This window comes from Lissotriton helveticus, chromosome 7 (assembly GCF_964261635.1).
Source record: "Lissotriton helveticus chromosome 7, aLisHel1.1, whole genome shotgun sequence".
NCBI classification, from domain to species: domain Eukaryota; kingdom Metazoa; phylum Chordata; class Amphibia; order Caudata; family Salamandridae; genus Lissotriton; species Lissotriton helveticus.
The window spans coordinates 1,016,131,776-1,016,157,606 of NC_136068.1; the positions used below are offsets into that span (position 1 = coordinate 1,016,131,776).

At 48.2% G+C, this 25,831-nt stretch overlaps 1 protein-coding gene and 1 pseudogene across 4 annotated transcripts in view; one reads left to right on the forward strand and one right to left on the reverse strand.

Moving 5' to 3' along the window:
• The window catches only part of LOC144767262 (egl nine homolog 1-like), a 36,008-nt pseudogene extending 16,126 nt beyond the window's left edge, over positions 1-19,882 (reverse strand).
• Positions 1-25,530, forward strand: part of CYFIP2 (cytoplasmic FMR1 interacting protein 2) — a 197,798-nt gene extending 172,268 nt beyond the window's left edge. For all 4 annotated transcript variants that reach the window (XM_078653715.1, XM_078653712.1, XM_078653714.1 and 1 more), the window contains one exon: positions 21,362-25,530. In XM_078653715.1, coding sequence (XP_078509841.1) covers positions 21,362-21,529 — 168 coding nt within the window. In that variant the 3' untranslated portion in view covers positions 21,530-25,530. The remainder of the gene's footprint in view (positions 1-21,361) is intronic.
• Positions 25,531-25,831: the final 301 nt, after the last annotated feature.

The window sequence follows — 25,831 nt, forward strand, 5'->3', positions numbered from 1 at the left end:
AGCTACTCGAGCTCCGGATGTCGGCCCCGCGTCGAGAGCGGTCCCGGTCCGGCCGGAGGTCGAGGGAGCGGTCGAGAGAACGGTCGCGGAGCCGCCACGAGCGCTCCGGAAGTCGTCACCATTCCTCCGGTTCCTCAGGTAAGCGACACAAGAAGTCGGGGCGTCGTCATCGCACCCCCGACTCCCCCCGACGCTCGCGCGATGCGGCTGGGGGTTCGGGTGGCCCCACCCCCGCGGCTCCGCGTGGGTCGCCGACGCTGCCTGCTCCATACCCGCCGGTCCCTGGGCAAGGCGCATCGCGTGAGGAGGTAGAGGAGTTCCTCATGGCCATGAAGGCGCTGTCTCCTCCGATGGGGCCTACGGCGCCTGCGGGCCCGGTGGTCCCGTCCGGGGGCCCGAGCGGTTCGGGTACTCCTGCCCCGGCGCCGTCGGGTGCTCCGGCCCCGACGCCGCCGTCGGCTCCGGCCCCGGCGCCGCTGGGCCCTTCCGGGTCGTCGACGGCTGGTCAACCGGCCTCTCCGGCGCCGATTCCATCGGGGCAACCCGTGGTGCCGCCTCCGCGCGGCGACGTGACTCCGACGCCGGTTCCGGCTGGCGTCGGGGCTCCGGCGCCGGCTCCGGGCGGCGCCACCCCCATTCCCTCTCCAATTCCGGACGCGGAGTCGGACCGGCGTCGTCCGACGCCGAGTCCGGCGCCGATGGGGCCCATTGACCCCGAGGAGCCGGTCTACATCGTTGAATCCGAATATGGTGATGATGAAGATTATGGAGAGGGTTGGGAGGGGTCTGAGGACCCTCTGTCACGCGAGTGTCAGTACGACGTGGACTGGACAGGTGACTTGGGTGATGCCAGTGGTCTGGACGAATCTCCTAACCCTGGTTTTGTCTCGCCTCCCACTGTGGCGTCGGAGGCTGGGGCTGCTTATTCTGTGGTGCTGATGAGGGCTGCCAAGGCCTTGCGCCTTGAGCTCCCCGTCGCAAAAGTGAAGCCTAACATCCTCACCGAGGTCTTCAAACCGCAGTCATGCCCACAGGAGCCTCTGCTGCCGTTTAATGAAGCCTTGACGGACGTTCTGTTGGGCACGTGGTCCAGGCCCGCTTCAGGTTCGCCTGTTGATAGGAACGTTGCCAGGCGCCACCGTCCGTGTTCGGACGACCCTAAGTTCCTGTCCACCCATCCCACCCCTGAGAGTCTGGTGATCCAGGCCTCAACTTCCCAATCCGCGTTCCCGTCGGCCCCGCCCGACCGGGAATCTAGGAGGTACGACCAGTATGGCAAAAAGCTCTTCTCGTCCCTGAGTCTGGGACTGCGGTCTTGCAACACCGCATGCCTCTTTGGCCGCTACACCCACTCTCTGTGGGATACGGTCGCGGAGTGTCTGCCGCAATGCCCGCAGGAGGTACGGGACAAGCTCGGCCAGGCTATGGTTGAAGGCCGAGACGCGGCGAGGTATTCCATCAGGTGTGGTCTTGATACGACCGACTCGCTGGGCAGAGCGATGTCCACGACGGTGGCGATTCGTCGCCACGCCTGGCTGAGATCCGCCAATTTTTCGACGGATGTCCAAAATGCCTTGATGGACATGCCGTTCGATGGCAGTCGCCTGTTTGGCGACAAAGCGGACAACGCGCTTGAGCGCTTCAAGGACTCCAGGGTCACGGCCAAGTCCTTGGGTCTCTCGACCCAGCGCCAGCAAACGTGTTCGTTTCGCTCCTTTCGTGGCCACGGAAGGGGCGGTCCCACACGTGCTGCCAGCCACGCACCGCAGAACACTTCTCAACGCGGTGGCGGCCGTGGATTCCGCCGTGGTGGCGGTCGGGGACAGCGGCGAGGTCAGGCCACACCTCCACCCGCAGCAGCCTCCAAATCCTCCTAGTCCGAGCTTTCAGGCCCATGTGACGCCAGTGGGTGGCAGGGTTCGCCATCACCACTCCCGCTGGCGCATTATCACATCGGACAGGTGGGTGCTGCAGCTCGTCCGAAGGGGCTACTCCCTCCCCTTCGAGACCACTCCTCCAGCCATGCCACCGCAGAACCACCGTGTGTCGGGGGACCACTTGACACTTCTGCGGGAGGAAGTTACGGCCCTCTTGGCCAAGGGGGCCATCGAGCGCGTTCCTGGGCCAGAAGTAGGGTGTGGTTGCTATTCCCACTACTTTCTGGTACCCAAGAAGGACAAGGGGGGCCTGCGTCCTATCTTGGATCTACGGAACGTCAGTGGCTTCCTCCGGAAGGAGAAGTTCAAGATGTTGACTTTGGCTCAGGTCTTGGCTGCTCTAGACCCGCTAGACTGGATGGTAGCGTTGGACTTGCAGGATGCGTATTTTCACATCCCCGTCCTGCCGGCCCACCGGCGTTACCTACGGTTCACGGTAGGCCACGAGCACTTTCAGTTTATCGTGCTCCCATTCGGCCTTACCAGCGCCCCACGTGTGTTCACAAAAGTGATGGCGGTGGTCGCAGCTCATCTGCGCCGGTTAGGGGTTTCAGTCTTCCCCTACCTCGACGACTGGTTGTTGAAGGCGGGCTCGCCCCAGACAGTCGTCCACCACCTTCAGATGACGGCAGACCTCCTGCACGAGCTGGGGTTTTCCATCAACGTGCCGAAATAACACCTGTGTCCCTCTCAAAAGCTCCTTTTCATCGGGGCGGTTCTCGACTCGGCGCAGTTTCGGGTTTATCCTCCGGAACGGCGGGTCCGGGATATTCAGGCTCTGATTCCCATCTTTCAGCCGTTATCCCGGGTCTCGGTCAGGTTGACGCTGCGGCTTCTGGGACTGATGGCCTCCTGCATCCTTCTGGTGCATCACGCCAGGTGGCGGATGCGGGCTCTGCAGTGGGACCTGAAGTTTCAGTGGGCCCAGCATCAGGGCAACCTATCCGACCATGTCCTGATCTCGGAGGGCACTGCGAGACAGTTGCAGTGGTGGCTTACGGACCGCGATTGGGTCAGAGGCAGATCCCTCTCCCTTCCCCAACCGGAGCACGTAGTTGCGACGGACGCGTCCCTCTGGGCTGGGGAGGCCACTTGGGAGAGGCAGAGATCAGAGGCATCTGGTCTCCGGCGGAGTCCCGGCTCCATATCAACATGTTGGAGCTGCGGGCGATTCGCCTAGCACTGAAGGCATTCCTCCCCTTTGTCAACGGGAGTGTGGTGCAGGTGTTCACGGACAACACCACCGCCATGTGGTACTGCAACAAGCAGGGCGAAGTGGGGTCGTGGACCCTTTGCCAGGAGGCTCTGCGCCTCTGGCAATGGCTGGAACGTCAGGGCGTGACTCTGACGGTTCAACACCTGGCAGGTTCTCTGAACGCCAGGGCGGACAAACTCAGCCGTCGGTGCTCGGTGGATCACGAATGGCGTCTGAACTCGGACGTGGCGAAAGGCCTCTTTCTGCAATGGGGAGAGCCTTGGTTAGATCTATTCGCCACAAAAGAGAACGCGCAATGTCATCAGTTCTGCGCGTTGGAGTTTCCAAGACGGCACTCGCTCGGCGACGCCTTTCGGCACGAGTGGAGTTGCGGTCTATTGTACGCCTTTCCGCCTATACCACTTCTGCCCAGAGTGCTGAAGAAGATCAGGCGCGACCGGGCCCAAGTTATCCTTGTGGCTCCGGACTGGGCTCGAAGGTACTGGTATCCCGAGCTACTCAGCATGTCAGTCGGTCCCTCGATCCGCCTGCCCCTTCAGGAGGACCTTCTGTCGCAGCAGCAGGGGACGGTCCTCCACCCGAACCTGTCCAGTCTCCACCTCCATTCTTGGAGATTGAGCGGCGACAGTTGAGGCCATTTGACTTGCCTCCTGAAGTCTGTGATGTGATTCTGGCAGCCAGGCGTCCCTCCACAAAGTCGGTATACGCCTGCCGGTGGAACAGATTTGTGGCATGGTGCACAGCAAAGGCTGTGGATCCCCTTTCTGCCCCTCTCTCCGAGGTTCTCCTCTTTCTTCTCTCTCTTGCCCAGCAGGGCTCTGCTCTGGGCACTATCAAGGGCTACCTTTCGGCCCTTTCCGACTTCTTAAGGCTACCTGATCAGCCATCTTTGTTCAAGTCCCCTATTGTAACAAGATTCTTGAAGGGCATCACGCACATGTATCCACCTGTTCCGTTCGTGATGCCTCAGTGGGACTTGAACCTGGTTCTGACTTTCTTGATGTGCGCTCCCTTTGAGCCGCTTCATTCCTGTCCTCTCCGTCTTCTGACTTTAAAGACGGCCTTCCTGGTTGCCATCACCTCTGCCAGGAGGGTGAGTGAGCTCCAGGCTCTTTCTGTGAAACCTCCTTTCTTGTCCATTCATCCAGACAAGGTGGTTCTTAGAACTAGACCTTCTTTCCTGCCCAAAGTAGTTTCTGCTTTTCACATCGGGCAGTCCATCACCTTACCCTCCTTCTTCCCACCTCCGCATCCTTCAAAAGATGAAGAGCGGCTCCATCGTCTGGACCCAAAACGTGCACTTTCATTTTATATGGATCGCACACGCCAGTTCCGGGTGGATGACCAACTGTTTGTTGGCTACGTGGGTGAGAAGAAGGGACGGGCGGTACAGAAACGAACCATTTCTCGGTGGGTCGTCCTGTGCATCAAAGCATGCTACTCTTTGGCTCGGAAGGAGCCTCCTGTTGGGCTGAGGGCCCATTCCACTCGGGCCACAGCGGCTACTACTGCCCTGGGCCGGGGAGTCCCTTTGCAGGACATTTGCCAGGCGGCTACGTGGGCCTCGCTGCACACCTTTGCGAGGCATTACTGCCTGGACAGTCAAGTCCGGAGGGACGGCTTCTTTGGCCGTTCGGTCCTCCAGGATTTTCTGGTGTAGGATTGTATTGGTTCGCAGACCCACCACCGGGGTTGGTATTGCTGGGGTATCTATTCTAAGGTAAGGAATCTAATACTAACCTGTTTCTTTCAGATGAACAAGTTACTTACCTTCGGTAACGATATATCTGTAAGAAACAGTAGTTAGTATTAGATTCCTTACCGCCCCACCCATCCTCCCCGTTCTGCGAACTGATACCTAGGGTTAAGGACATCCCTTTCAGGGCCCTAGTTTCACATGGCACCAGTGTTGGTTCTCACATGGCTCTGCGTGTTCTGGCGCGGAAAAGCTGTGTGCAAAGAACTGACGTCAGCGCGCGGAGGCGGCGTCTATATACTCCAGCGACGTCATCACGGCGCACGATGCCGACGACGCGGAGCCGCAGGGGACGCCTGCAGACGACGCCTACCGACGCGCAGGGGTACTGCTACGCAAAAGTTTCCGGATCCAGACTGACGCCTGGGGATATTCTACGGTAAGGAATCTAATACTAACTACTGTTTCTTACAGATATATCGTTACCGAAGGTAAGTAACTTGTTCATCTCTCTACAGTCAGAGCAGAGTCTCTATTCTTAACTCTTCCACTGACTACAACTACTTCAATGAGTCGAATCCTTAGTTAAGTAGTCGACGACGAGCAGCAGGCACAGGCAGCAGACTGTCTGGTGTCAGGACTCTAGTCAGACAGACTAGGCGGGAGCGAGCTGCGAGCAGCCAGACAGACAGCGTGGGTGCCGAATGGCCAATCACTGCATGGCTTCACATGAAGTTACACAGTGATTGGCCATACAGTGCAGATACGGCAGTGTGCCACCAGTGTGGCACCACCCACGCGCGCGGCACCCAGTAATGGCGGTGGTCCATTGGGACCAACCAATCCTGGCGCTGCATACAGCGCCAGGATTGGCTAGGGGGGCACAGATTACACTCGCCCCTTTCAACCCTGGGGGCTGCGGCCCTCGGGGTGCTGTATGAATCAGTACCCCTTGGGTCCCGTAAAGGGGGAAGAAAGCGCGTATGTGCGGGCTGAATAAAGCGCAAAAATACACATGCTCAGTTTGCGCACTACTGCTGCAGCTGAGTGAACTGTCACTCAAGCTGCAGCAGCTCAGCCCACTGAGCCCAGCCCCACCCCCTGGCGCCGCGCAGACCGATAATGATATTCGGGCCGCGGGCATGACTCGTGAGTGAGAAGAACAACAGAACAGACTCTGTGCTGCTTTGCAGGCGCGGTGCGTGCATGCCACGAGGCTTAGTGGGGCTACGCCCCGGCGCCCCAATGGACGCACCACGCCTGTTTGTTAGGTACCATCAGAGTGGGTTGTAAGTAGTAGGGGGTGTAGGCTACAGTGGAGACCCCCAAAGAGCCTCTCTGCGCAGTAGGAGCACTAGGAGTTAGCTGGATGCTGGAAGGGTGGCATAAGATAGCAGTAGAGGGAATCAACATTAAGGGGCATTAAGGGTGGCAAAGGGCAGAAGACAGCAGGCAGGGATGAACACAGAGCTTTGAGGGCCAAACGAAGAAGCAGCGTGTCCAATGTGAGGCAAACGACCAAACAAGAGTTGCCTCAGGCACCTGGGAGCAGGAGTGGGGGCAAAGGCTGGTGCTGTGGCAAGAATCAGTACAGGACCGGGGAGAAGAAGAACGCAGTTGAGGCAAACCTGTGGAGGCAGAGGTCAGTTAAAAGCAGTATGGGCCAGCAGGCATCATAAAGAGCATTGGGCAGTGAAAAACAGCCAAACCACCAGAGAGGCTCCAGGGGGATGCACTGAAGCAGAAGATTGCAAAAGATAGTAGTGAGGGGCGCCAGGCAGAGGCAGAGGCAGAGGCAGAGGCAGAGGCATACACCACTCCCCCATCCCCACACACACACACGCACATACACGCAACTTAAATTTCACAGGTCCCAGTGAAATTGAAGTTGAAGTTGTATGAGTTGATAATGGTTTCATTGTTTTCAGAATGTAGCTGTGTGTCACGCAGCATCTTCCGTGGTGTGGTGAGATTCGCACACTTAAGGTCATCCTGGGGGGTAAAGCAGAGGAGTGTTTTGTGCACTTATGGGGCATATGTGAGCAGAACAATCAGTTATAAAATAGCAACAAAGGTCAGACTGCAATAACCCACTGTTGTCGATAGCCAACTACTGTTGCTTTTATGTAGTTAACTCAATCCGGTTTTATTGTGGATCACCTGTTTAAGTCAAGCTACACAAGTTTTTGAAAATTATGAACTTAAACTCTGGACTCGAGGCTCTGCCAAAGCGTGGATCCAACCACCTGCAGTTCATGAAATATCTAAAAACAGAATGATTCAGACTGACCTTTGACTTGGGTTGCCCAACCCATGTGTTGATACTGAAAGATACTTGTATTACACTCCAGTGAATTCACACTATCCAAAATATGTTGCTTATAAAACCTTTCAAAAAAATCAATCTCTCTGATGTTGATGGCTGCAACACTTTTTACAACGGCTAAATAGATAAATAAACCCGCCAAACCCATTCCACCCACCAATAGGAAGCTACATCCTATATCCAGTGGTAAAACTCCATTAGGGAAAATGAATGTAGTCACTGTATTTTCTGACACCTAAAGAAACTATCAAAATGAAACAGGTAAGAGATATCCAACAAATGAACAATAGATACAAAAAGACAATTTCATATTATTGATAGTGCAATGCTTAATTCCCACCATTAAGCAAGGCAATTATATGACAAACATAGACCCTCATTCCAGTGCAACCAGAACACTAGCGACTCTTGTTTAACTACTGGCTGAACATATCCAGGTTTCGTGTTCCTGCCATTCACGATAGCGTCAGTGCCTGGGTGTGTAACAGTGTGCCTCGCCCTGGTGGAGGTCCAAAGGAGAAATGACGTCTTTCCATACCTAAGGAAAGGCTGGTTAGAAAGTGCACCTGAGTAGCGTGGATTCAGGCAAACAAGGCATAATGCATCTGCTAAACCAGTGGGTTTCAAAATGACCATAGGAAAGTCTCAGATAGTGCTAGTGGGAATATTGCAATTTTGTGACAGCACAGATTTCAGACATCTAAGTGCACTAGTATACCAATCGGAGGAAAGAATATGGTCTTTCGGTAAGGTCTGAAAGTTGCATCTGGCAGAAATGAGCTGAAACCAGCTCATGGGACTGATGGTATTCTGGGTACCTCTAATCCCACGGGCAAGCCGAAATATATGTCTGAAAAACGAAGAAACACAGTCTTGGTGTGGTGACTGAAGTGAAGACAAACAGCGATCCAGTGTCACGAGGAAGCATCCTTCAAGGAATAGAAACACGAGGGTAATGGAAAATAACAGAAAACATGTAACAAACAAAACACCCACAACTGAGGACCTTTATCCTTGCATTCCCTGACTTCGTAGTGTTAATCTGGATAAGCAATACAACTGCAATCCAAATAGCCATATAAAAAGATGCCTTTGAACTGACTAGTGCAATAAGCAACAAACCTATGAAAGGAATGCTTGAACTTATCTCAGCCCACGGCAACTGGTTGATGTCACATTCCAGTCCATTGTTTTTCACCCACTGTACTGCACTAGAGAAAGACCAGCCATATACAAAACAGCCTTAGTCCTGCTCCAATACAAACAGTCTTGCACGAATTGCTAGATCAGGTCCTCTCCAGTTAGAAATACAAGCAACCACATACTGGGTTTGGAATTTTTGGCCTTGTCATTAATCTGTAGTTTCAGCCCTATGGCACACTGCAACGGGCACGCCCAGACATGGGTCCGATGCACATTGTGCCATTGGAATCATGCTACACATCAATAACGAGGTGCCTGGGGTTCCTTGTTCTCGTTCATAGGCAACCTGGCCTGGTAGTCATGTTGCGTTGTTGCTGCTGGAGCAGGGCGAAGCTTGCTTTGCATGAGGGTGGTTTTTATCTGGAGAGCAGAGTTGGCAAGAAAATGATGAACTAGAATGCAGCAGAGAGTAATTACCGGAGGCAGAGGTTAATTCAGACATTTCACTCATCAACTTTTTGTTTTCCTGAGTGGGCCATCCTAAGTGAGACAGATATATCCAGACATGGGTTCCATGCTCACTGCGCCACAGGAATCAAGCTGCAGCTCACTGACAAAACCGGTCTTAAATTATTTGTTTCTGTTCAAAGGGTACCTGGCATGGTAGTTCAGCTGGACTGTTCCTATTGGCGCAGGACTATGCCTGATTCTCTTGAGGGTGTTTTGTGTTTGGAGTGGTGCAGTGGGCAACAAAAATCACATTTTGTTTTCCTCAGTTTGAGCTGTGAAGGACCCTTTGGGTGTGTCCCAAGGTAGGTTGTGTTATATCTGTATCAGATTCCCAGAAGCTCGGAGTTATTCACCCCACAACAGCTGACATTGGTGGCATTTATGGGGAACACTTATTTTGAGTAAATTTGCTGATCCGCAATTAGGCTTTACATTCATGCTTTTACAAACTTCTTCTCCCGATGTTATGTGTCAGACAAGACCCAAGGATTAACTTTGAAGTTGGATTAAAACTTTTTGGAAGGGAATAGACCTCCTTCAGAGTATCATAAAGTGCAGAGGGCTCCTCACCACTTAGCGTGAGACTCTGTAACAGATTCTTGCTGCTGACGAACCGCCGCCTCGAATGCTTTTGCAATTTAGTGTCTATTACAGATTATTCATCTACAACTCATCCAAACTGACCATCAGGTGGTGTACCGAAAGTCAAGGTATTTGGTTGCCCAAAACAGTCTAACAGTGACACCAAAAATGAGTCTTGTGGTGCCGAACTCAAACGTCAACATGAGGGTTTGGTTACAGATAAATCCTCAGGGCGATGCGCACTGCATTTAAAAAATACGAACAACTAGCCAGATCAACAACTAGCCATGGACACAATGTGCAATGCACATAAACATATTGGTTTAGTTAAATTAGCAGAGTACCAAACTAAAGTTACAGCGTGTAAGATATTTCTACACCAATAACCCTCAGTTTATGGTGTTTTGATTCTCCATAAATGGGAGCAGGAGTGGACACTACACACCCCACTGTTCTCCCATTCACATCCTGGATGTGCATTGTATTTTTAAAGCAATGAGTTCTCTCTTGATGAGTTTTCAATGCATTGTGTCTGTCTGCACACTGAACTCATGATACTTGAGTTTATGACGCGCAGCATGGATCTAGGGCTCCAGCTATAACAGATCAATAAGTAATGTTTTTGTTCCCAGCAGTCTTACTATATGATTATTATATGATTTAGGGGAACCGACAACTCTGAACTTAAGGCGTCATTCATGCTCTTCGAGGTGGGAGCCACAGAGCCAGAAATCATACATATGAATGATGTTGTAGTTGTGTAGAGCACTTCAAGGGGATAGTCCTTTTTTCATGGTAAGCTTTAAGGGGTGCACCAATAGGGTATCTAGGTTTTTTTTCACTTCCAGCAAAATATATAGACTGTTGAGTTGCAAGGATGATTTTTATCGATAGGTCTCCAACTGCGCTGAGAACTCTTGGCCATAGAGTTTGGTTCGCTACAGCTCACTGAATGAGCAGCATGAAGGTCTGTTCTCGCAATGATCAGGTAAAAACTCTCACAAGACAAAATAATAGTACCAAATGCACAGAACTTATTCCAAATGTTCACCTGCCCCACTTTAGAAACACATCTAAATCACTGACATCAGTAGTTGTGTACCAACGATAAAGCATATGTTACATAAAATAAATATAGATGTATGTTCAATTTCTCCCAGCTTAACTATGCTTCATTTGTTGCCTTATGAATTACGATCACTGTGCAAACACCTGTCAGAATTAACGGTAAGATTTATGTAGGTTTTTTGATGTCGTAAACAGCTCTATTTGCAGAATCGGGCCATTTACAACAGCAAAAATGCATTATTACATGTACCAACCCTATTTTGCAATTCATTAACCTATTACTGAATTGCATAATGGGTTAGCAATTCGTTACTAGGAATGGGCGTTCTAAGGGCATCCCTTCCTAATAGCGAATTGCAGTGGTATGTGTGAATGTTTGCGACCAATATGCGATTGCAAAACATTTGGATTTAGTACCTACTTCAAGTAAGTGGTAACCCATTCGCAAACGGTAGGAGGACCCCCTCCCCTTTGTTAGTGTATGCAAAAACGTTTTTGAAGAGCAGCCATCTGTCCCATGGACCAAGGCCGACTCTTAAAAAATGAAAAGAAAACTTTAAATATTTGTTTTGAAACGCAACCCATTTTTCTTTAAGGAAAACGGGCTGCATTTTTTTTTAAAAGTTGCTTTATTTGAAAGCACACACAGACATGTTGGTCTGCTGGGAACAGCAGGTCACCATCCCTGTGTTTTTAGAGATTCCCAATGGGTTGAAAATGGCGACCTACATACAGATATTAATGAGGTATCTCAATTGCGACCCACTGGGAATCGCTAACAGTGTTAAACACACTGCAGTACATTGTTGTTTGTGATTTCCTAATAGTGAATCACTAAAATTCAATATTAAAGGAATCGCAAACACCCAATTTTGTACATCTGCCCCTTAAAGAGGAAAAAAAAACAGAAAATAATGAGACACACAGGTTCTGCAGCAGTAAGCATGAATATCTGTATGTTGTGTCCCATTTTATGGACAAAACTTGTAATGGGTGCCAATAACTTCACCTGATGAATTCTGAACAACTCTCTTCAGCACATTCTTGGAATGGGCAGTACACAAGTGCCACCCAAGATTTGAAAGAATAATAGTTGTATGCAAGACCGGACCATTAGTAATTCCCTGATTGGTTGGTGCTCTTTGTTTCCAATTGACTTTGTTGCCCTGTGCACCACCAAAAGCTGCACCCAGAGAATTCGGCTCTCCTGTTACCCCTGAGCGAGTGGTGCCACAGTGCCCTTTTTAACACTGTGCCTTAGGCGACTTGTACACCTGAGCTCACTGCAAATTGTTCCCTGTTGATCTGATACCTTTGTGCTCTCTGACAGTCTTCATCTGCAAGACTGGTGGATGTGAGCACCTTCAGTAGCGTGTCCTGATAAAATCGTGGCCCTGGGCCTACTGATAATTGTGTCCTTAGAAATTTGTGACTCTAGTAAATCCTATTGAGAAATGGTTGTTTCTTGCTTCCCTAAGATATGTACCCTGAGTGATTGGTATTCCTGCATGCCCTGTGGGTATTGTACAGTAAATCGAATGCTGAAGTTCACCTTGAGACTTATTAAGTACTGTATGCCCTCAGGTCTTTGCCCTTCATGATTGGTTCTGGTGTTTGCACCTGAAAACAATGAATTGAGAAATTGTGCACCCCTTAATAATTGGTGTCCCCAGTCCACCCCAAGATCCGTGACCTAAGTCTTTGCACCTCTGAACTCCTTGTTCCTATGTAAATGGGATTCTTTTGTGCACCTTGAGAACTGTGCGCCGGGAGTTTGGTATCCCTGTAGGCCCTGAAAACAGAATTGCCTGTACAACTGTACTTCCACTATTAGCCCTCACAAACCCTGAAATTGTACCTTAGACACACAGAGATGTACACTACGAATAATTAGCCCCTGTATGCCTTTCATGTCTTAAAATAGTACCATACGAATCAGAGACCCCTTTAAACATGGAGTATCATGCTAGCTCTACTTCTTACATTTAGATATCTGTACCCTTATGTGCAAACCCCCCTGCTTATTTACTTGCAGTACCATATGCACCCTTGCCAAAGGCACTCCAGGGCACAATTAGATCCCTTTCATATTTAACTTTTGTGAGCATGACACTTAAATGTGTTCTCCTTTACCCGCCTCCTCTGCACAAAAGTCTCTACCTCCCCGAGTGCCACTATCAATGGCAATCTGCTGGTTGAAGCTAATCTCATCTAAGACTGAAATAACTTTTTGGTTTCATCTGCCATATCCCCTTTCCAACAGAAACCCTTGTAACTCTCCTTTACATACTGAAACCTTGAAGTCCAATTTAATTCCAGCATGTGGGTGGAGTCTTCAGTCTCTTCTACAACCATGGCTTCTATGGGCCAGCAGCTTCCCATCAGAAAAATCTCTCAGTGCTTTCTCTTTCAAACAGTCATAGCTACATTAAATACATTGGTCATGAGTAAACCATAACTATTATACCAGGATGCTCGTGGAACAACCCTATACGTAAAGCTCTTAGTCATGACCAACCTCAAGCAGTCCCAGAGAATGCTTGTGGACCTCTCCCTATACATAAGTGGAAAGTGCATTGCATATGAGCACCCTCCACTGGCATTAGAACCTGTTCATGGACCCCCCTCCCCACCTGCACACCCCTTTACTCCTTTTGACAAAAACATTCTTTTTGGAGAAATACACTGTACATAATGTGCCCAACCCCCACCCCTGCACATCAAACAGTTGATGACTTGGATGACTATCAGAAGCAATCAGGGCTCAATACAAATACCTCCTCCTAGTTTCTAAAGCCATTTATGGTATCACATCCTGCACCGCTATTTATTGGTCCCACTCTAGACCCCAACCTGCTTCTTACCCCAGCCAACCTCCACAGTCGAACTGCACCAATACTCACAAGCACCCTCCCTGTTTTTCTTTTAAACACACAGTTCTTCTCTGGATTGGGCTCTCATGACGTCTGTGGTGCACTCCATCCTTTCTCAAGTTTAAATGCGATCTCATAACCCATTCTTTTAATTTAAAATCATGGGCTCAAAACAAAACTAGTCATAAGTTATACTAGCTGACAAATCTGCCTTCACCACAGGTGGTGATAAAAAGTGTTTTTACCACTATCCATTTAATTCTTGAACAGTTTCATCCATTTACAGTAGGGACACTTGTGTATTGATTAAGCAAATGGTCTGTATGCTGGTTATCCAGTGTATCTGATAAACAAATTACAAATGAGTCAAAGTACTGAAGTCAAGATGACTTTGGGAGTCCAGAGAAAAGGCCATGTCACTAAAGGGTGTCAACCTCTTAGTGGCTGAAGGTTGAGGAATAGCTCCATGTTAAAACTATCTTCTTCATTCCTCTCATTCCGCTGTGGTAAAATTCCTAGGTTCTGGGCAACACAGCTGATTGTAGCATGTGTGGCTGTAGATACACACGCTCTGCATACTCCTGCCATCTTGTGTTGGGACCGGGCATTTGAAACTTGTTTTTCTTCAAAGACACACTCTTTCCACCTCAGATTGTTTTCTTCCATCATCAGTCTCAGACACTCACAGACGCTGCTACGAAGCTGACACATTTAATCGTGCTAGGTTGCCATTTTTATTCAGTGGCAGTTTGGGTCAAGTAGTTCATACCTTGGGCCATCAGTAGGAAAACAACTTTTTGAAGTAATAGAAGCTTCAGTTCACACTAACAAGACTTAGGAACCGTCAATTAATACTCGGAGCGTATTGAAATACTCTAGCATCACCACAGGCTGAAGATGAAGTCTACACTGCATGCCCGCAGCCATTTAAAGATAAGTGTCAGTCCAGAATGCCTAATGGCCGAGACTGAGAAGTGCTCCTGAGGGGGTTGTGCATCAAGTCAAGAGTCCTGTCACAAAATAAGTAAACCTTTGGGACGAGCAACTCCAGGTAGTACACCTCAGACTTGAGAGGTTGCATCGACACCTTGAAAGGCACGTTGAGAAGGCTAGCTCAGCATCAAAAACACCACCACCTGTGCCAGGGCCACACTCAACTCTGATATCAGAGTGTTCCATCTTTCAGAAGCTGGCAGATGTGCTGGATGGGAAGCAAAAGCAGATTTTCATACACGCTTCTTCCCTGGGCACAGCACCAGGTCTTAGGCACACACTGAAAAAGAGATACCTAGGCTTCGAGGAGGAGCTGCAGGCTTCCGCTTTAGTACTGAAAAGGGTTTGAAACTCTGTTACCAGCCCCACTTTTTTTCCCACCACTGCCACCCCCACCCTGACATCCATCACCACTGCCCGCTTTCCCCTGGCACCCTCAGGCCAATCCTAGACCTTCGGCTGCTAAACAGGTTCATACATTCAGAACACTTTTAGGTGATCACCCTGCAGGATGTCATCCTTGTGCTCCATGGTGACTTTATAACAGCTCTCGATCTGAAAGATGCCTACCTCCATATCACGATACACTCAGTGCATAACCAATACCTGCAGTTTGTGGTAAGTGTACAGGATTACCACTACATGGTGCTACCTTTTGTAGTCACATTTGCTCCAAGGGTATTCACAAAGTGTTTGGCAGTGATAGCAGCTCATCTGTGCAGAAATGTCATTCATGTCTTTACATAGCTAGATAATTGGCTGATCAAGAGCAGCAGCAAGAGACCATGCCTAGCACACACTTAGGAAGCAATCTCTCTCTACTCCACAGACTGGTCTTCACCATCACCGTGAAGAAAATCACATCTACAGTCCCAACAGATTCCACCCTTTCTAAGGTCTGTCCTCAATACGATAACCATCATACCCCAACAACGAGAGGATGATGGCATTCCAGCAGCCACTGCATCTTTTTCAGACTCACAGTCTCGTTACTCTTCACCCTGTCATACAATTGTTGGAAATGATGGCCTCATGCATAGCAACTGTGCCATATTGCACATTTGTCTCCTCCAGGAATATCAAGCAGCGCTATGGGCACAAACAAAAGGGCATTGGGAGGATCTAGTGCTGATAACGACCAATGCTTTGTATTCTGTGCTTTGGAGTAACAGCCGTTGCAGTTTACCTCCAAAACAGGCAATACACTTTGCTTCAATTCCATTGGTCAAAGCCTTTATGGAGGGCCTCCAAAGGCTCCTCCAGCATATAACGTTAATATTGTACTCATAGGTCCGTCTGTGGAGCTCCTCCAATCATGTCAACTACAGTTTCTCTCTTGAAACGTTGCCTTTTTAATTGCAGTCACCTCTCTAGATAGTGAGCTTCACATTTCATAGTACAGGAACCCTTTAATCACATTCATAGAGACAGGGCTGTTTTACGTGTCGACCCCAAATTTCCACCTAAAATGTTTTTTTTTTCTTCATATCAACCAGACCATTGGATTCACTCTGTTCTTTCCTCAGCCGTGGTTGGTGGCAGAAAAGGCCCTTAACATACTCAATGTCAAAAGGGTGCTCATGTATCACTCTAACAGGACTAAGCCTTTAGGAACTCTACTCGACGTTCAGTAGCATTTGCTAATCCACACAGAGGTTCTGCAGTTTTTAGGTCGAATTCAACCAGACAGCACAGCTGTCTGGTTTGCTGACAACATCTTGAGGACATACGGAAAGCTTCCCTGGCGTCGTGGCTTGTAACTCACATTTGTTTGCTTTCTATTTGCTCGCTCTATTTATTTGGGCTGTCCAGCTTGAGTTCGTCCCTACCCTTACCCAAACCATATTTACTGTACTCTTCCACCAGTACTGGATTTCTGTAAATAGGACTTTAAATCTTGTTCTTATCTTCTCACATGTGCTGTGCATTCAAAGACGGCGGTCAAATGTCAGGCTCTGTCTTCCAGGGAGCTGGTGTTTACTTTTCTTTCTCTGACTCCAAAGCGAGCAGACTTATATGACAAACATGCTGGCTACTGGGGGAACTGTGCACAGATATATCAGAATTTGAAAAGAACAAATGAAGCCCTTTTTTGGTAATTCTGCAGTGTGGTGGAAACAGATATTTTAATACAATAAAAAAAAATCAATACATTTGGTGATGACATTTACACATATTTTCAACTTTTTTGTACTGTATTCTTTTATCAGTAAAACTATGTCTGTACAAATGTAATGAATGGTCATTTCAGATGAAGATGTGTTGCTCCGGATCAGTTGAATAGCCATGTCTTGAGGTCCCTCCTGAACGTGTGCAGGGTTGGGGAGCTTCTGATGTTCACAGGGAGCTTGTTCCAGTTCTTGGCTGAGATGTAGGAGAAGGCTCTCCCGCCTGTTCTGGTTCTGCGGATGTGGGGGACCTCTGCCACGGCGAGGTTGGTGGAGCATAGGTCCCTCTTGGGTACGTGGAAGGAGACTCTCTCCTTGAGGTATTGGGGTCCGATGTTGTTGAGGGATTTGTAGGTGTGGGTGAGGAGCTTAAAGGTGACCCTCTTTTCGACGGGGAGCCAGTGGAGGTCTCGTAGATGTTGGGTCATGTCTTCGTGATGTGGTGTCCCGAGGACGAGTCTGGCTGCGGCATTCTGGATGGTTTGGAGTTTGTGTAGAAGAGTTCTGTTGATTCCAGCATAGAGGGCGTTGCCGTAGTCCAGTCTGCTAGTTATGAGAGCGTGGGTGACGGTCCTTCTGCAATCAGGGGGATTCCATTTGAAGGTCTTGCGGAGGATGAGAGAGCAGTTGAAACTGGTGAAAGCGACAGCGATGATCTGGCGGTTCATGGAGACGGAGGAGTCAAGGATGATGCCGATGATACCACACCATGCATATTTCAGTCCACTCTACTCTGCACCACTCCACACTACTCCACACTACAAAACTCCACAATGCATCACTGTGCTGTACTCTGCGCCACTCCACTCTACGCCACTTCACTCCTATCTACTCTATACCACTCTACTCAATGGCAGTGCACTCCACCCCACACTGCTCTACTATGCACCACTGCACTCGACGCAATTACACATTACACCACGCCACTTTGCGCAACTCCACTTTATGCTAGTGCACTTTATGCCAAGGCAATCTACTCTGTACCACTCCACTCTACTCCAGTGCAATCTATGCAAATCCACTCTACGCCACTCTAATATACTCTGCACTCTACGCCACTCCACTCTGACACTGTACTCTACCGTGCACCACTCCACTCTTCTCTGAAACAATCTACTCTATGCAACTGCACTCAGTGCCACTGAAATCTGTGCAATTATACTCAGCACCACTCCACTCTAATCTACTCTGCAGCACTCTACGCAGTGCCACTGTACTCTACTCTGCATGACTGCACTCTATCCCAATGCACTAAACACCACTTTACTCAAAATCTATGCACTCTACACCAATCTTCTCTTCACCTCTGCACTCTAAACCACTATACTCTACTCTGCACCATTATATGCCCCTGCACTCTACGCCATACTACTACACACCACTGCACTCTACGAAAATCTACCTTGCACCACTCTAATCTACACCACTGCCCTCTATGCCATTCTACTCTAAACCACTGCACTCCACACTAATGCACTAAACACCACTTTAACGAAATCCAATGCACTCTAAGCCACTGCACCCTATTCCAACTACTCTTCCCTACTGCACTGTACTCTACTCTGCAACACTCTATGCCACTGCACGCTAATCCACTGTATTCTACTCTGCACCACTGCACTGCAATCTATGCCAGTGCTCTCTGCACCACTTTGATCTGCACCGCTCTACTCTGCGACATTTCCCTCTATGCCACTATACTCTACGACACTCTACACTGCAAGGCTGCAGACTCTGCCCCTGAACTGAACGCCACTCTACTTTGCACCACTGCCCTCTAAGACACTGTACGCTACGCCTCTCTGCACTATTGTGCTCTACATCACTGCACTATACGCTGCTCTATTCTAATTTGCACCACTCTGCTCTATGCCACTGCTATCCTGCACCACTCTACTCTATGCCACAGCATTCTACATCGCTGCATTCTATGTCACTGCACTATATTCTGCACCGCTCAACTCTACGCAAATGCACTCTACGCCTCTACACTGCATCACTCCACACCACTCTAATGTATTTTGCACCACTGGACTCCATACCACTCTAGGTTACTCTACTACACTACACTCTGCATTGCTTCACTTTATGATGCTCTACTCCATTAAACTCTACTCCAAACTATGACGTTGTGCTCCACTCTATGCCACTCCACTCTGCAACACTCTACTCCACTCCACTCCACGCTACTCTACAATACTATTCCACTATACTATGCGCTACGGAACTCCCTCTATGCCACTTATGCCACTTTATTCCACTTTGTTTATGACACACTACTCCACTCTATGACACTCTCTGCGTCTCCACTCTATGCCATTCAACTCTACAACACTCTACTCCACTCTATGCCATTCCACGTTCCTACACTACTCCACTTTATGTCACTCCACTCTATGACAATCTACTCCGCTCAATGACACTTTACTCTACAACGCTCTACTCTGCTCTACGCAACACCCTCTATGCCACTCTACTCTGCTCTACACCACTCCACTCCTCTCCAAACCACTCAACTCTACGCCCTTCCATTCTAAGAGAGACTACACACTCGACGATACTCCATGGCACTCTACTTCACTTCACTCAACACCACTCTACCTCACTCCATAACACTCCACTCTACTCCACTTTATGACACTGCATTCCACGCTACTCTTCTTTAACCCACTAACCTTTAGCCGTGCTGAACAGCAACCACACTGGTGTACAACACGGCTCAAACATATTGCCAAAGCCAATAGTTTTTAAATAGGCAAAACCTATTGGCTTTGCCAATGCTTGTTTAAGCTGGCATTGACTAATGGATAGTTAAGTGCATCCAGACCTGCTATATTAAGACTACATTTACTTTCACTTCCCCCTAGAGATCATTCTACTCACAAAAAGGGTGCCCTTTTAGATTTTTTGAGTAAAATCCCTTTTATTGCTATAGGTAAAACCGTAATATGGTCCGTACCACATTTACTGTGTTAATGTTGCCCAACATCAGCAATCTTTAGTTGGCCGAGCAGTCTTAAGGACACTCTTCCAAACATCTGCATCTTTTACTTACTAGCCACTGCTTTAGAGAGGAACTGGCTTATAGTCAAAGCAGAGCATGTGTATATACAGCCGCACATGCAGCCAGCAGGAAATGCTACTTACCCAGTAACCTTTTGTTTGTAGTGTGTAGTGCGGTAGATTCATATGAGCCCATCCTCCTCCTCGGAACGACATGTGATCACAGATGTAAAAAATGTTTCCAATGCATATATACGATTCTTCATATTATGCATAACACAGTATATCTTCGACCTTGCGCTCCATGTACACTACTCACCTGTTCAGCTGGAAAACAATCTGAGGAAGAACAGGTGTGCTGTTGCATTGTAGACAGAGAATGGAGTCACAACGGGTGTTCTGACTCGAACTTCATTGAACAAAAACAAGTTGCAAATGTCCGGGCTGAACACCAGATGGAAGGAGTATGCAAAGTATGGGAATCTACAGCACTGCAAAGCAATGGTTACAGAGTAAGTATCATTTTGCTTAGACACCAAGAGACTTCCTAAATATAGTGTTCACTACATAAGGGTGGTAAATCAATCAATCACCGTCTTTCACATTCTGCATCCAAAATGTAAATATATAACAAATGTAGATATTGTTGGCAACCACTTGTAATTTTACTGCATGAATCTACGTCCTACTAGATAGTCTGCTCCTGTTTATGTGCTAGTGCCAATCATTTTCCACCTAAACTCTTCCTGCTGTATAACACACACTACTATGTACAGCACCTCCGAACAGTGGCAAAACGTTTCAAATAAATACAAATTAGGCTTCAATAGAGATGCTCTTGTTTCAAAGTGAAGCGGAGCCAAGATGGTCTGCACAATACTGGAGCGGGTGGGGGCGGGCTTGAAAAACCTCACAGACCCTCAATGTCAGGAATCCTCATCAACATAGTAGCTCAGCATGGTTAACAAACAGCAGGGGCCCTCAGTGGTAGGAATTCTCAGCAACAGAGATACTGCATGGCTGTGGCCCTCCAGACGCTGTGACCCTAAGCAGCATAGAACCCCAAATGACGCGGACTTTAGGACGCATGGGCCTTCAGCATCAAGGACCCTCAGTAGAACGGACACCGAGCTGCATAGATCACCAGAGGCATTCCGCCGCAGTCGGTAGTGGGAGTACCTGCCTGGTGGTGACAGGGGGAGGGGCAGGGTGGGGGGTAGTAAACTATGGATTACGGAGGTATACAGGTAACTAAACATATATATAAATAAAATGAATTTCGTTGCGTGCACTGCATCACCAAATGCGATGCAGTGCGCGGAACGAAATTTGTCTTATTTATTTATATGTTTACTTACCTGTAAACCTCCGTAATCCATAGTTTACTACCCCCTCCCTGCCCCTGCCGCTCCCCACGTCACCGCCCGGCAGGTACTCCGACTACCGACCGCGGCTGGAGGCAGGGACCGTTCTGCGGCACTGAAACTGAGTAGCAGAAATCCTCATTGGCGGGTCCCTCCATCGCAAGTGCTTTCAGTGAGAGTTGACTGTGCAGCAGGGACCCTCCATGTCAAATAGCCCTAGTGTGAAGGTCTGTTATGGAAGATAAATAAGCACAAACTGTAATTCAAGTGCAGGCAGGAAGCATCCGACCAAAAACAGACTCTTTGCCAGAATAAGTACCTTACAAAAGTTCAAATAATAGAAATTAATTTCAATGTATGCCAGGTTTTAGTGAGTTTTGTGACTGTGGTTTGGGTAGCTGGAGGAGGGAGGCCTGAGGTATGTCACTTTGGCCTATGAGCAGAGGATGTGCGCTCACCTTTTCATTTTTTTCCTCCTCTAGCCCCTTAAGAAGATGGCCGACCGCATCCGCAAGTACCAGATCCTCAATAATGAGATCTTTGCCATTCTCAACAAATATATGAAGTCAGTGGAGACGGACAGCTCAACTGTGGAACATGTGCGCTGCTTCCAGCCTCCCATCCACCAATCGTTGGCTACGACCTGCTGAGAGGCCGCTTCCACCTGCCGCTGGTATCACATGGGAACTCACCGACAGGAGCCAGACTTTGAGTCCATCAGCATCAAATGCACATGATCAAAAATGCAGACCTGAGCACACACTTAAAACTCTATCCCATTTATGTTATTCACAACCCCTTAGAAAATGTGGTGCCCCCTGGAAGGAGTGTCCTGCAAATTCAGGTGTATACTGCAACCGGCTTGCACCAAGTACCAGTTCTGACATCCCTTGCAAAATTATCACAGCAAACACCAGTTCTAACTCCCAATATAGACTTTGTCCTCCCCGTTTGCCCGGTTGAAAGCTCAGTTACACCAACCAAGAGGCACAACAACCTATGAAAGCTCCTTACAACTTTCACTAGCTCCATGAGTGCAATGTCATTTGGATGAACGGTTCAAAAATGTGAGGCGTAGAGCAGCCGGCTGCTGGGTCTATCAAGCCACAGGGCTCCTTCTGCAGATCAGGCTTATCCACAATCCCAAATGTTATACACTCTGCACCATATACACCGTGGCTGCTGAGGAAAATTAATGATTAATCACTCTTGCGGAACTTGTGTTTGTTCTCAAAAGTAAGTATTATCATCTTTTTGGACAGATAAAGAAACAAAGGAACGGAACTACAGGGCCGGTCACATGACTGGAAAAGTAGAAGGCTTCAAGTGGGGCAAGTGTGATTGGGTGCTGGGCGCAGAAGAGAATGAGCGGAAGAGATGTGGCAGAAGGCCAAAGGAGGGGAGTGAGGCAAGGGGTGTAGTCAAACATGGTGTGGGGGCATAGGAGGAGTTTGAGGATATGGACTTGCAGGCGGGGCGTGAGTGTTTGTATTCAAAGGGCATGGGAGAAGATATATACCTCTGTATGATTGTGTATTTCCTTACATAAATGTGTGTGAGACTTACCTAGTACAAACTTTGTTACAAAACGCTCTACATAATGTGGTTTTGCCGTGGTTAATGCAGAAGAATGGAGGGACATGGACATGCAAGAGAGAATGCGGTACCAAGGGGAGTTGTATCAAGTGGCGAGGGGCGCATGTTGGGATGACGCTTTCGAGAAGGTTGGAAAGGCTGGACTGGGAACCTAAAGCAGTCCTGCTAAATTGTATCCTCTCAGCCCCCATGTGGTGCATAGCTAGCAAGCCTGACCACTACAAAGGTGCTTAAGGAGGGGAGCCTCCCCCCAACAAAAGTTTTAAAGCATGGCCTTACAGTGCACCAGGATATGGCAATCTTTTTTGGGGCTCTTAAGTGATTCCCTCACTGTCACCCTTCAACTGTGCCTCTTGTCTCTTCATAGCCCCTCTCTCACATGTATTTGATTTGTTTTATAGCGACTCTCATACCAGTGTAGGGTGTCTGAGAATTTTACATCACACACATAAAGAGACAATGAATCATATGTGTGTAAATCAGCGTATAGAAAATGTTACATAAAACAAAGGGGACTACAAGGTGTAGGAATCATGTAATCCATACTGGTATGCGTTTTTTAAGAGTGCTTGGTCTGGGGAAGCACAAACCAAGGAGTCAGAACGTAACACAGTGGTTCGGATTGACTTTACTAAAAATACTTTTATCTACCCAAACAAATCCTTTTTAGCAAAATTAGGATAAGGAAAGACTGGGAAAAACCTAACATTCTAATCTAGCTTCATGATTCTTACTTATGAGCTGCACAGTAACAAAAGGATCTCTGTGACAAAGGCAGTAACCCAATGAGTTATGCACATAAAATACTGTTCTGTGATCTGCATAGTGGATGCTCTTTGCAGCATGCATTTTAACCTTCTGCGCTAACTTAGTTAGAAGAGTCAAAACCGCTACTAGTCAAAGCTCCGATCTCTCTCCAGCAGGTACATAAACCACCAGATTTGTCTTGGCACTTTTATTGTTGCCTGAAAACTGTTGGATATTCAAGAAACTCTGCAGTGCTTTTAAAACTGCTGTACAACTACATAACCGGCCCCCAGTACCAAAGCTGACCCCCACCCTTTCAGCCTTCCAGGGAAATGCCTGAAGCCCTGTACAGCCAGCCTGGCCTTGGATGTTGGGGACAGAGAGCAGGTATAGCAGCTGTGCTTCAGAAAGGGAGTGGAGAGAGAATGTGTGGAAGCAGGAACTCTTAAAGCATATTCTAAAATCTGACTAAAAGGGAGCAGGTACAGAAGGACACATGGGCCAATGACTCCCTGAGTGTGCAGAGACAGATGAGAGAGTAGACAGAGATAAGTGTAGCAAGTGACGTGCAGGGGCAGAGTCGAAAAGAGTGCAGGAGTGGATGACCAGAGGAGAAAGTGCATACAATAGTGGGGAAGAGTACAAGGACTAAAAAGAAGAAAGTGGTGTAGGAACATGGGGAGCGATGAAGGTTTTCTAGCGACAGAGATGGGTTGTAGGGAGAGGGTAGCAAACAGAGGCAGAGGGGATGAGAACATGTACAGATATACATTTAATTTATGCAGTGGCGTTACAAGGGTGCCAAGAGGATAATGAGCCATCTGATCTCTGGTTAAGTAGAAAAATATAGCACTAATCAGAGTTCTATTGGCTCTTTAGGCGTTTGGGCAGCACCAACAATGGCTATGCCCCTGACTTCAAGGGAAAGTGCATGGGCAGGATTGAGATAAGGCCATGCCAAGCATGAGGAGTGAAGTAAGGTCGGTGTGGGTTCAGCGACATACCAGGGGTTTGCTGGTGGTCTCGAAGGAAAGTGAAGTCAGGGGTCATATGGATATTGCAGGCAAGGAAGCCTAAAGTGCATCAGTGCTAGAGGAGAGAGAAATAATGCTATATCATAATAGATATGGTGCTGTCCTACACTCTCCCTATCTCGCAACACAGTGCAGCAACTTTGGTTGTTGTGCTGTGTTACGTGACTTCTTGGTTAAGTTGCGCCTCTATTTTGGCAGTGCAAACATCCTCGCATTCCTTGTGTCAGGGTCAGAGCAAGAGCTAGGTGCTAACAGTCACCAGTTACTCCTGGCGACCTATCTGTGGCCTTCGTAACGTGGGTTTAGCACACACTGCAGCGGTGGCACTGGGAGAACCACCTGCAGCTGTATTAGAGAAATGGGTAAGTATTTGAGAGAAATATCGTGAAGATGGGAATGATTTCAACTTCTTAACTGATCACAAATCATCGAGCTATCATTCAGATCCAACTCACCATTCAAATTCAATGCAGTGTTCCAAACCCAGCACACCGTAGAACTCGGTGTATTATTTCCAAATAATCTTAGTGTGCTTTGGACCCACTGTACTAGTCTAGATCAATCACAACATTAGAGCACCTCACACTGCTCTGACAAGCACACTGTATAAGCCTACTTCATCATCCAGTCCAACCCACCACAGAGTTCAGAACCGACACTCTGATCACACTCTCTATTCTTCTATTCCAAAACCACTAAACGATTCTTTACCTGCTCACTGTTCAGGTACAATGTCTATTCTGATCAATCCACTATTCCCAAACCAACATGTAATTTGATGCGCCTTTCTGTTACTACAAAACCCCACATTTGGTTTCACGCCACCATCTGTATACTGTTTCGAATTTGATTCAAACCAATGTTCTTATCCAGCGTACCATTTGGATCCAAACCACAGTTTGGTTACAGCCCACATTCAGATCCAACTCACTACTTCAGTCCGGCACTACTGTTTGGATCCATTCTCCAATCGATTCTAGCTCCCCTATTTCACTCCACAGTTTGGAACATGGCCACTGTTCGGTCCCAGACCACCATTCCAGAACCAGTGTACTGTTCAGACTCTGGCCGTTATTTCAGTTTGTATATTTCATGAGTATTTATTTGAAATCTGCTTCCTGGCAAACTGTGTTTGTTCAGGATCCTATTTCTGTTTTTCAGTGTTATGGAGGGGCCCTGCGGGACCTCAGGATTCCCCCTTTACCCCAAAAAATATGTGCTTGAACCATAAGGATATGTTTGTTTTATTGTTATTGTATAAAAAATGAAACTTCGCTCCGTGTAAAGTGTTTTCAGTGGGTGTGGTAGTGGGTGGGATGAAGGTAAGCAGGGGCCCAGATTCTGTGCAGAAGCTCAGGTGTGGGGCAGGCCAGTTCGTAGGTAGGTGTGATATTCCACACACTCTATAGATCCGTATTTTCGGTCAGCCCTTTAACTGTGTCTAAAATATACAGGTGACCACACTGTCTGCCCAGATAGTAACATACGGTTCGGGGCATATGAGCTGCAGATAGTACACTTAGCATTAGATCGCCACCTGGTGTTGGGCTCGGATGATTGCATGTTGTTGTCTTC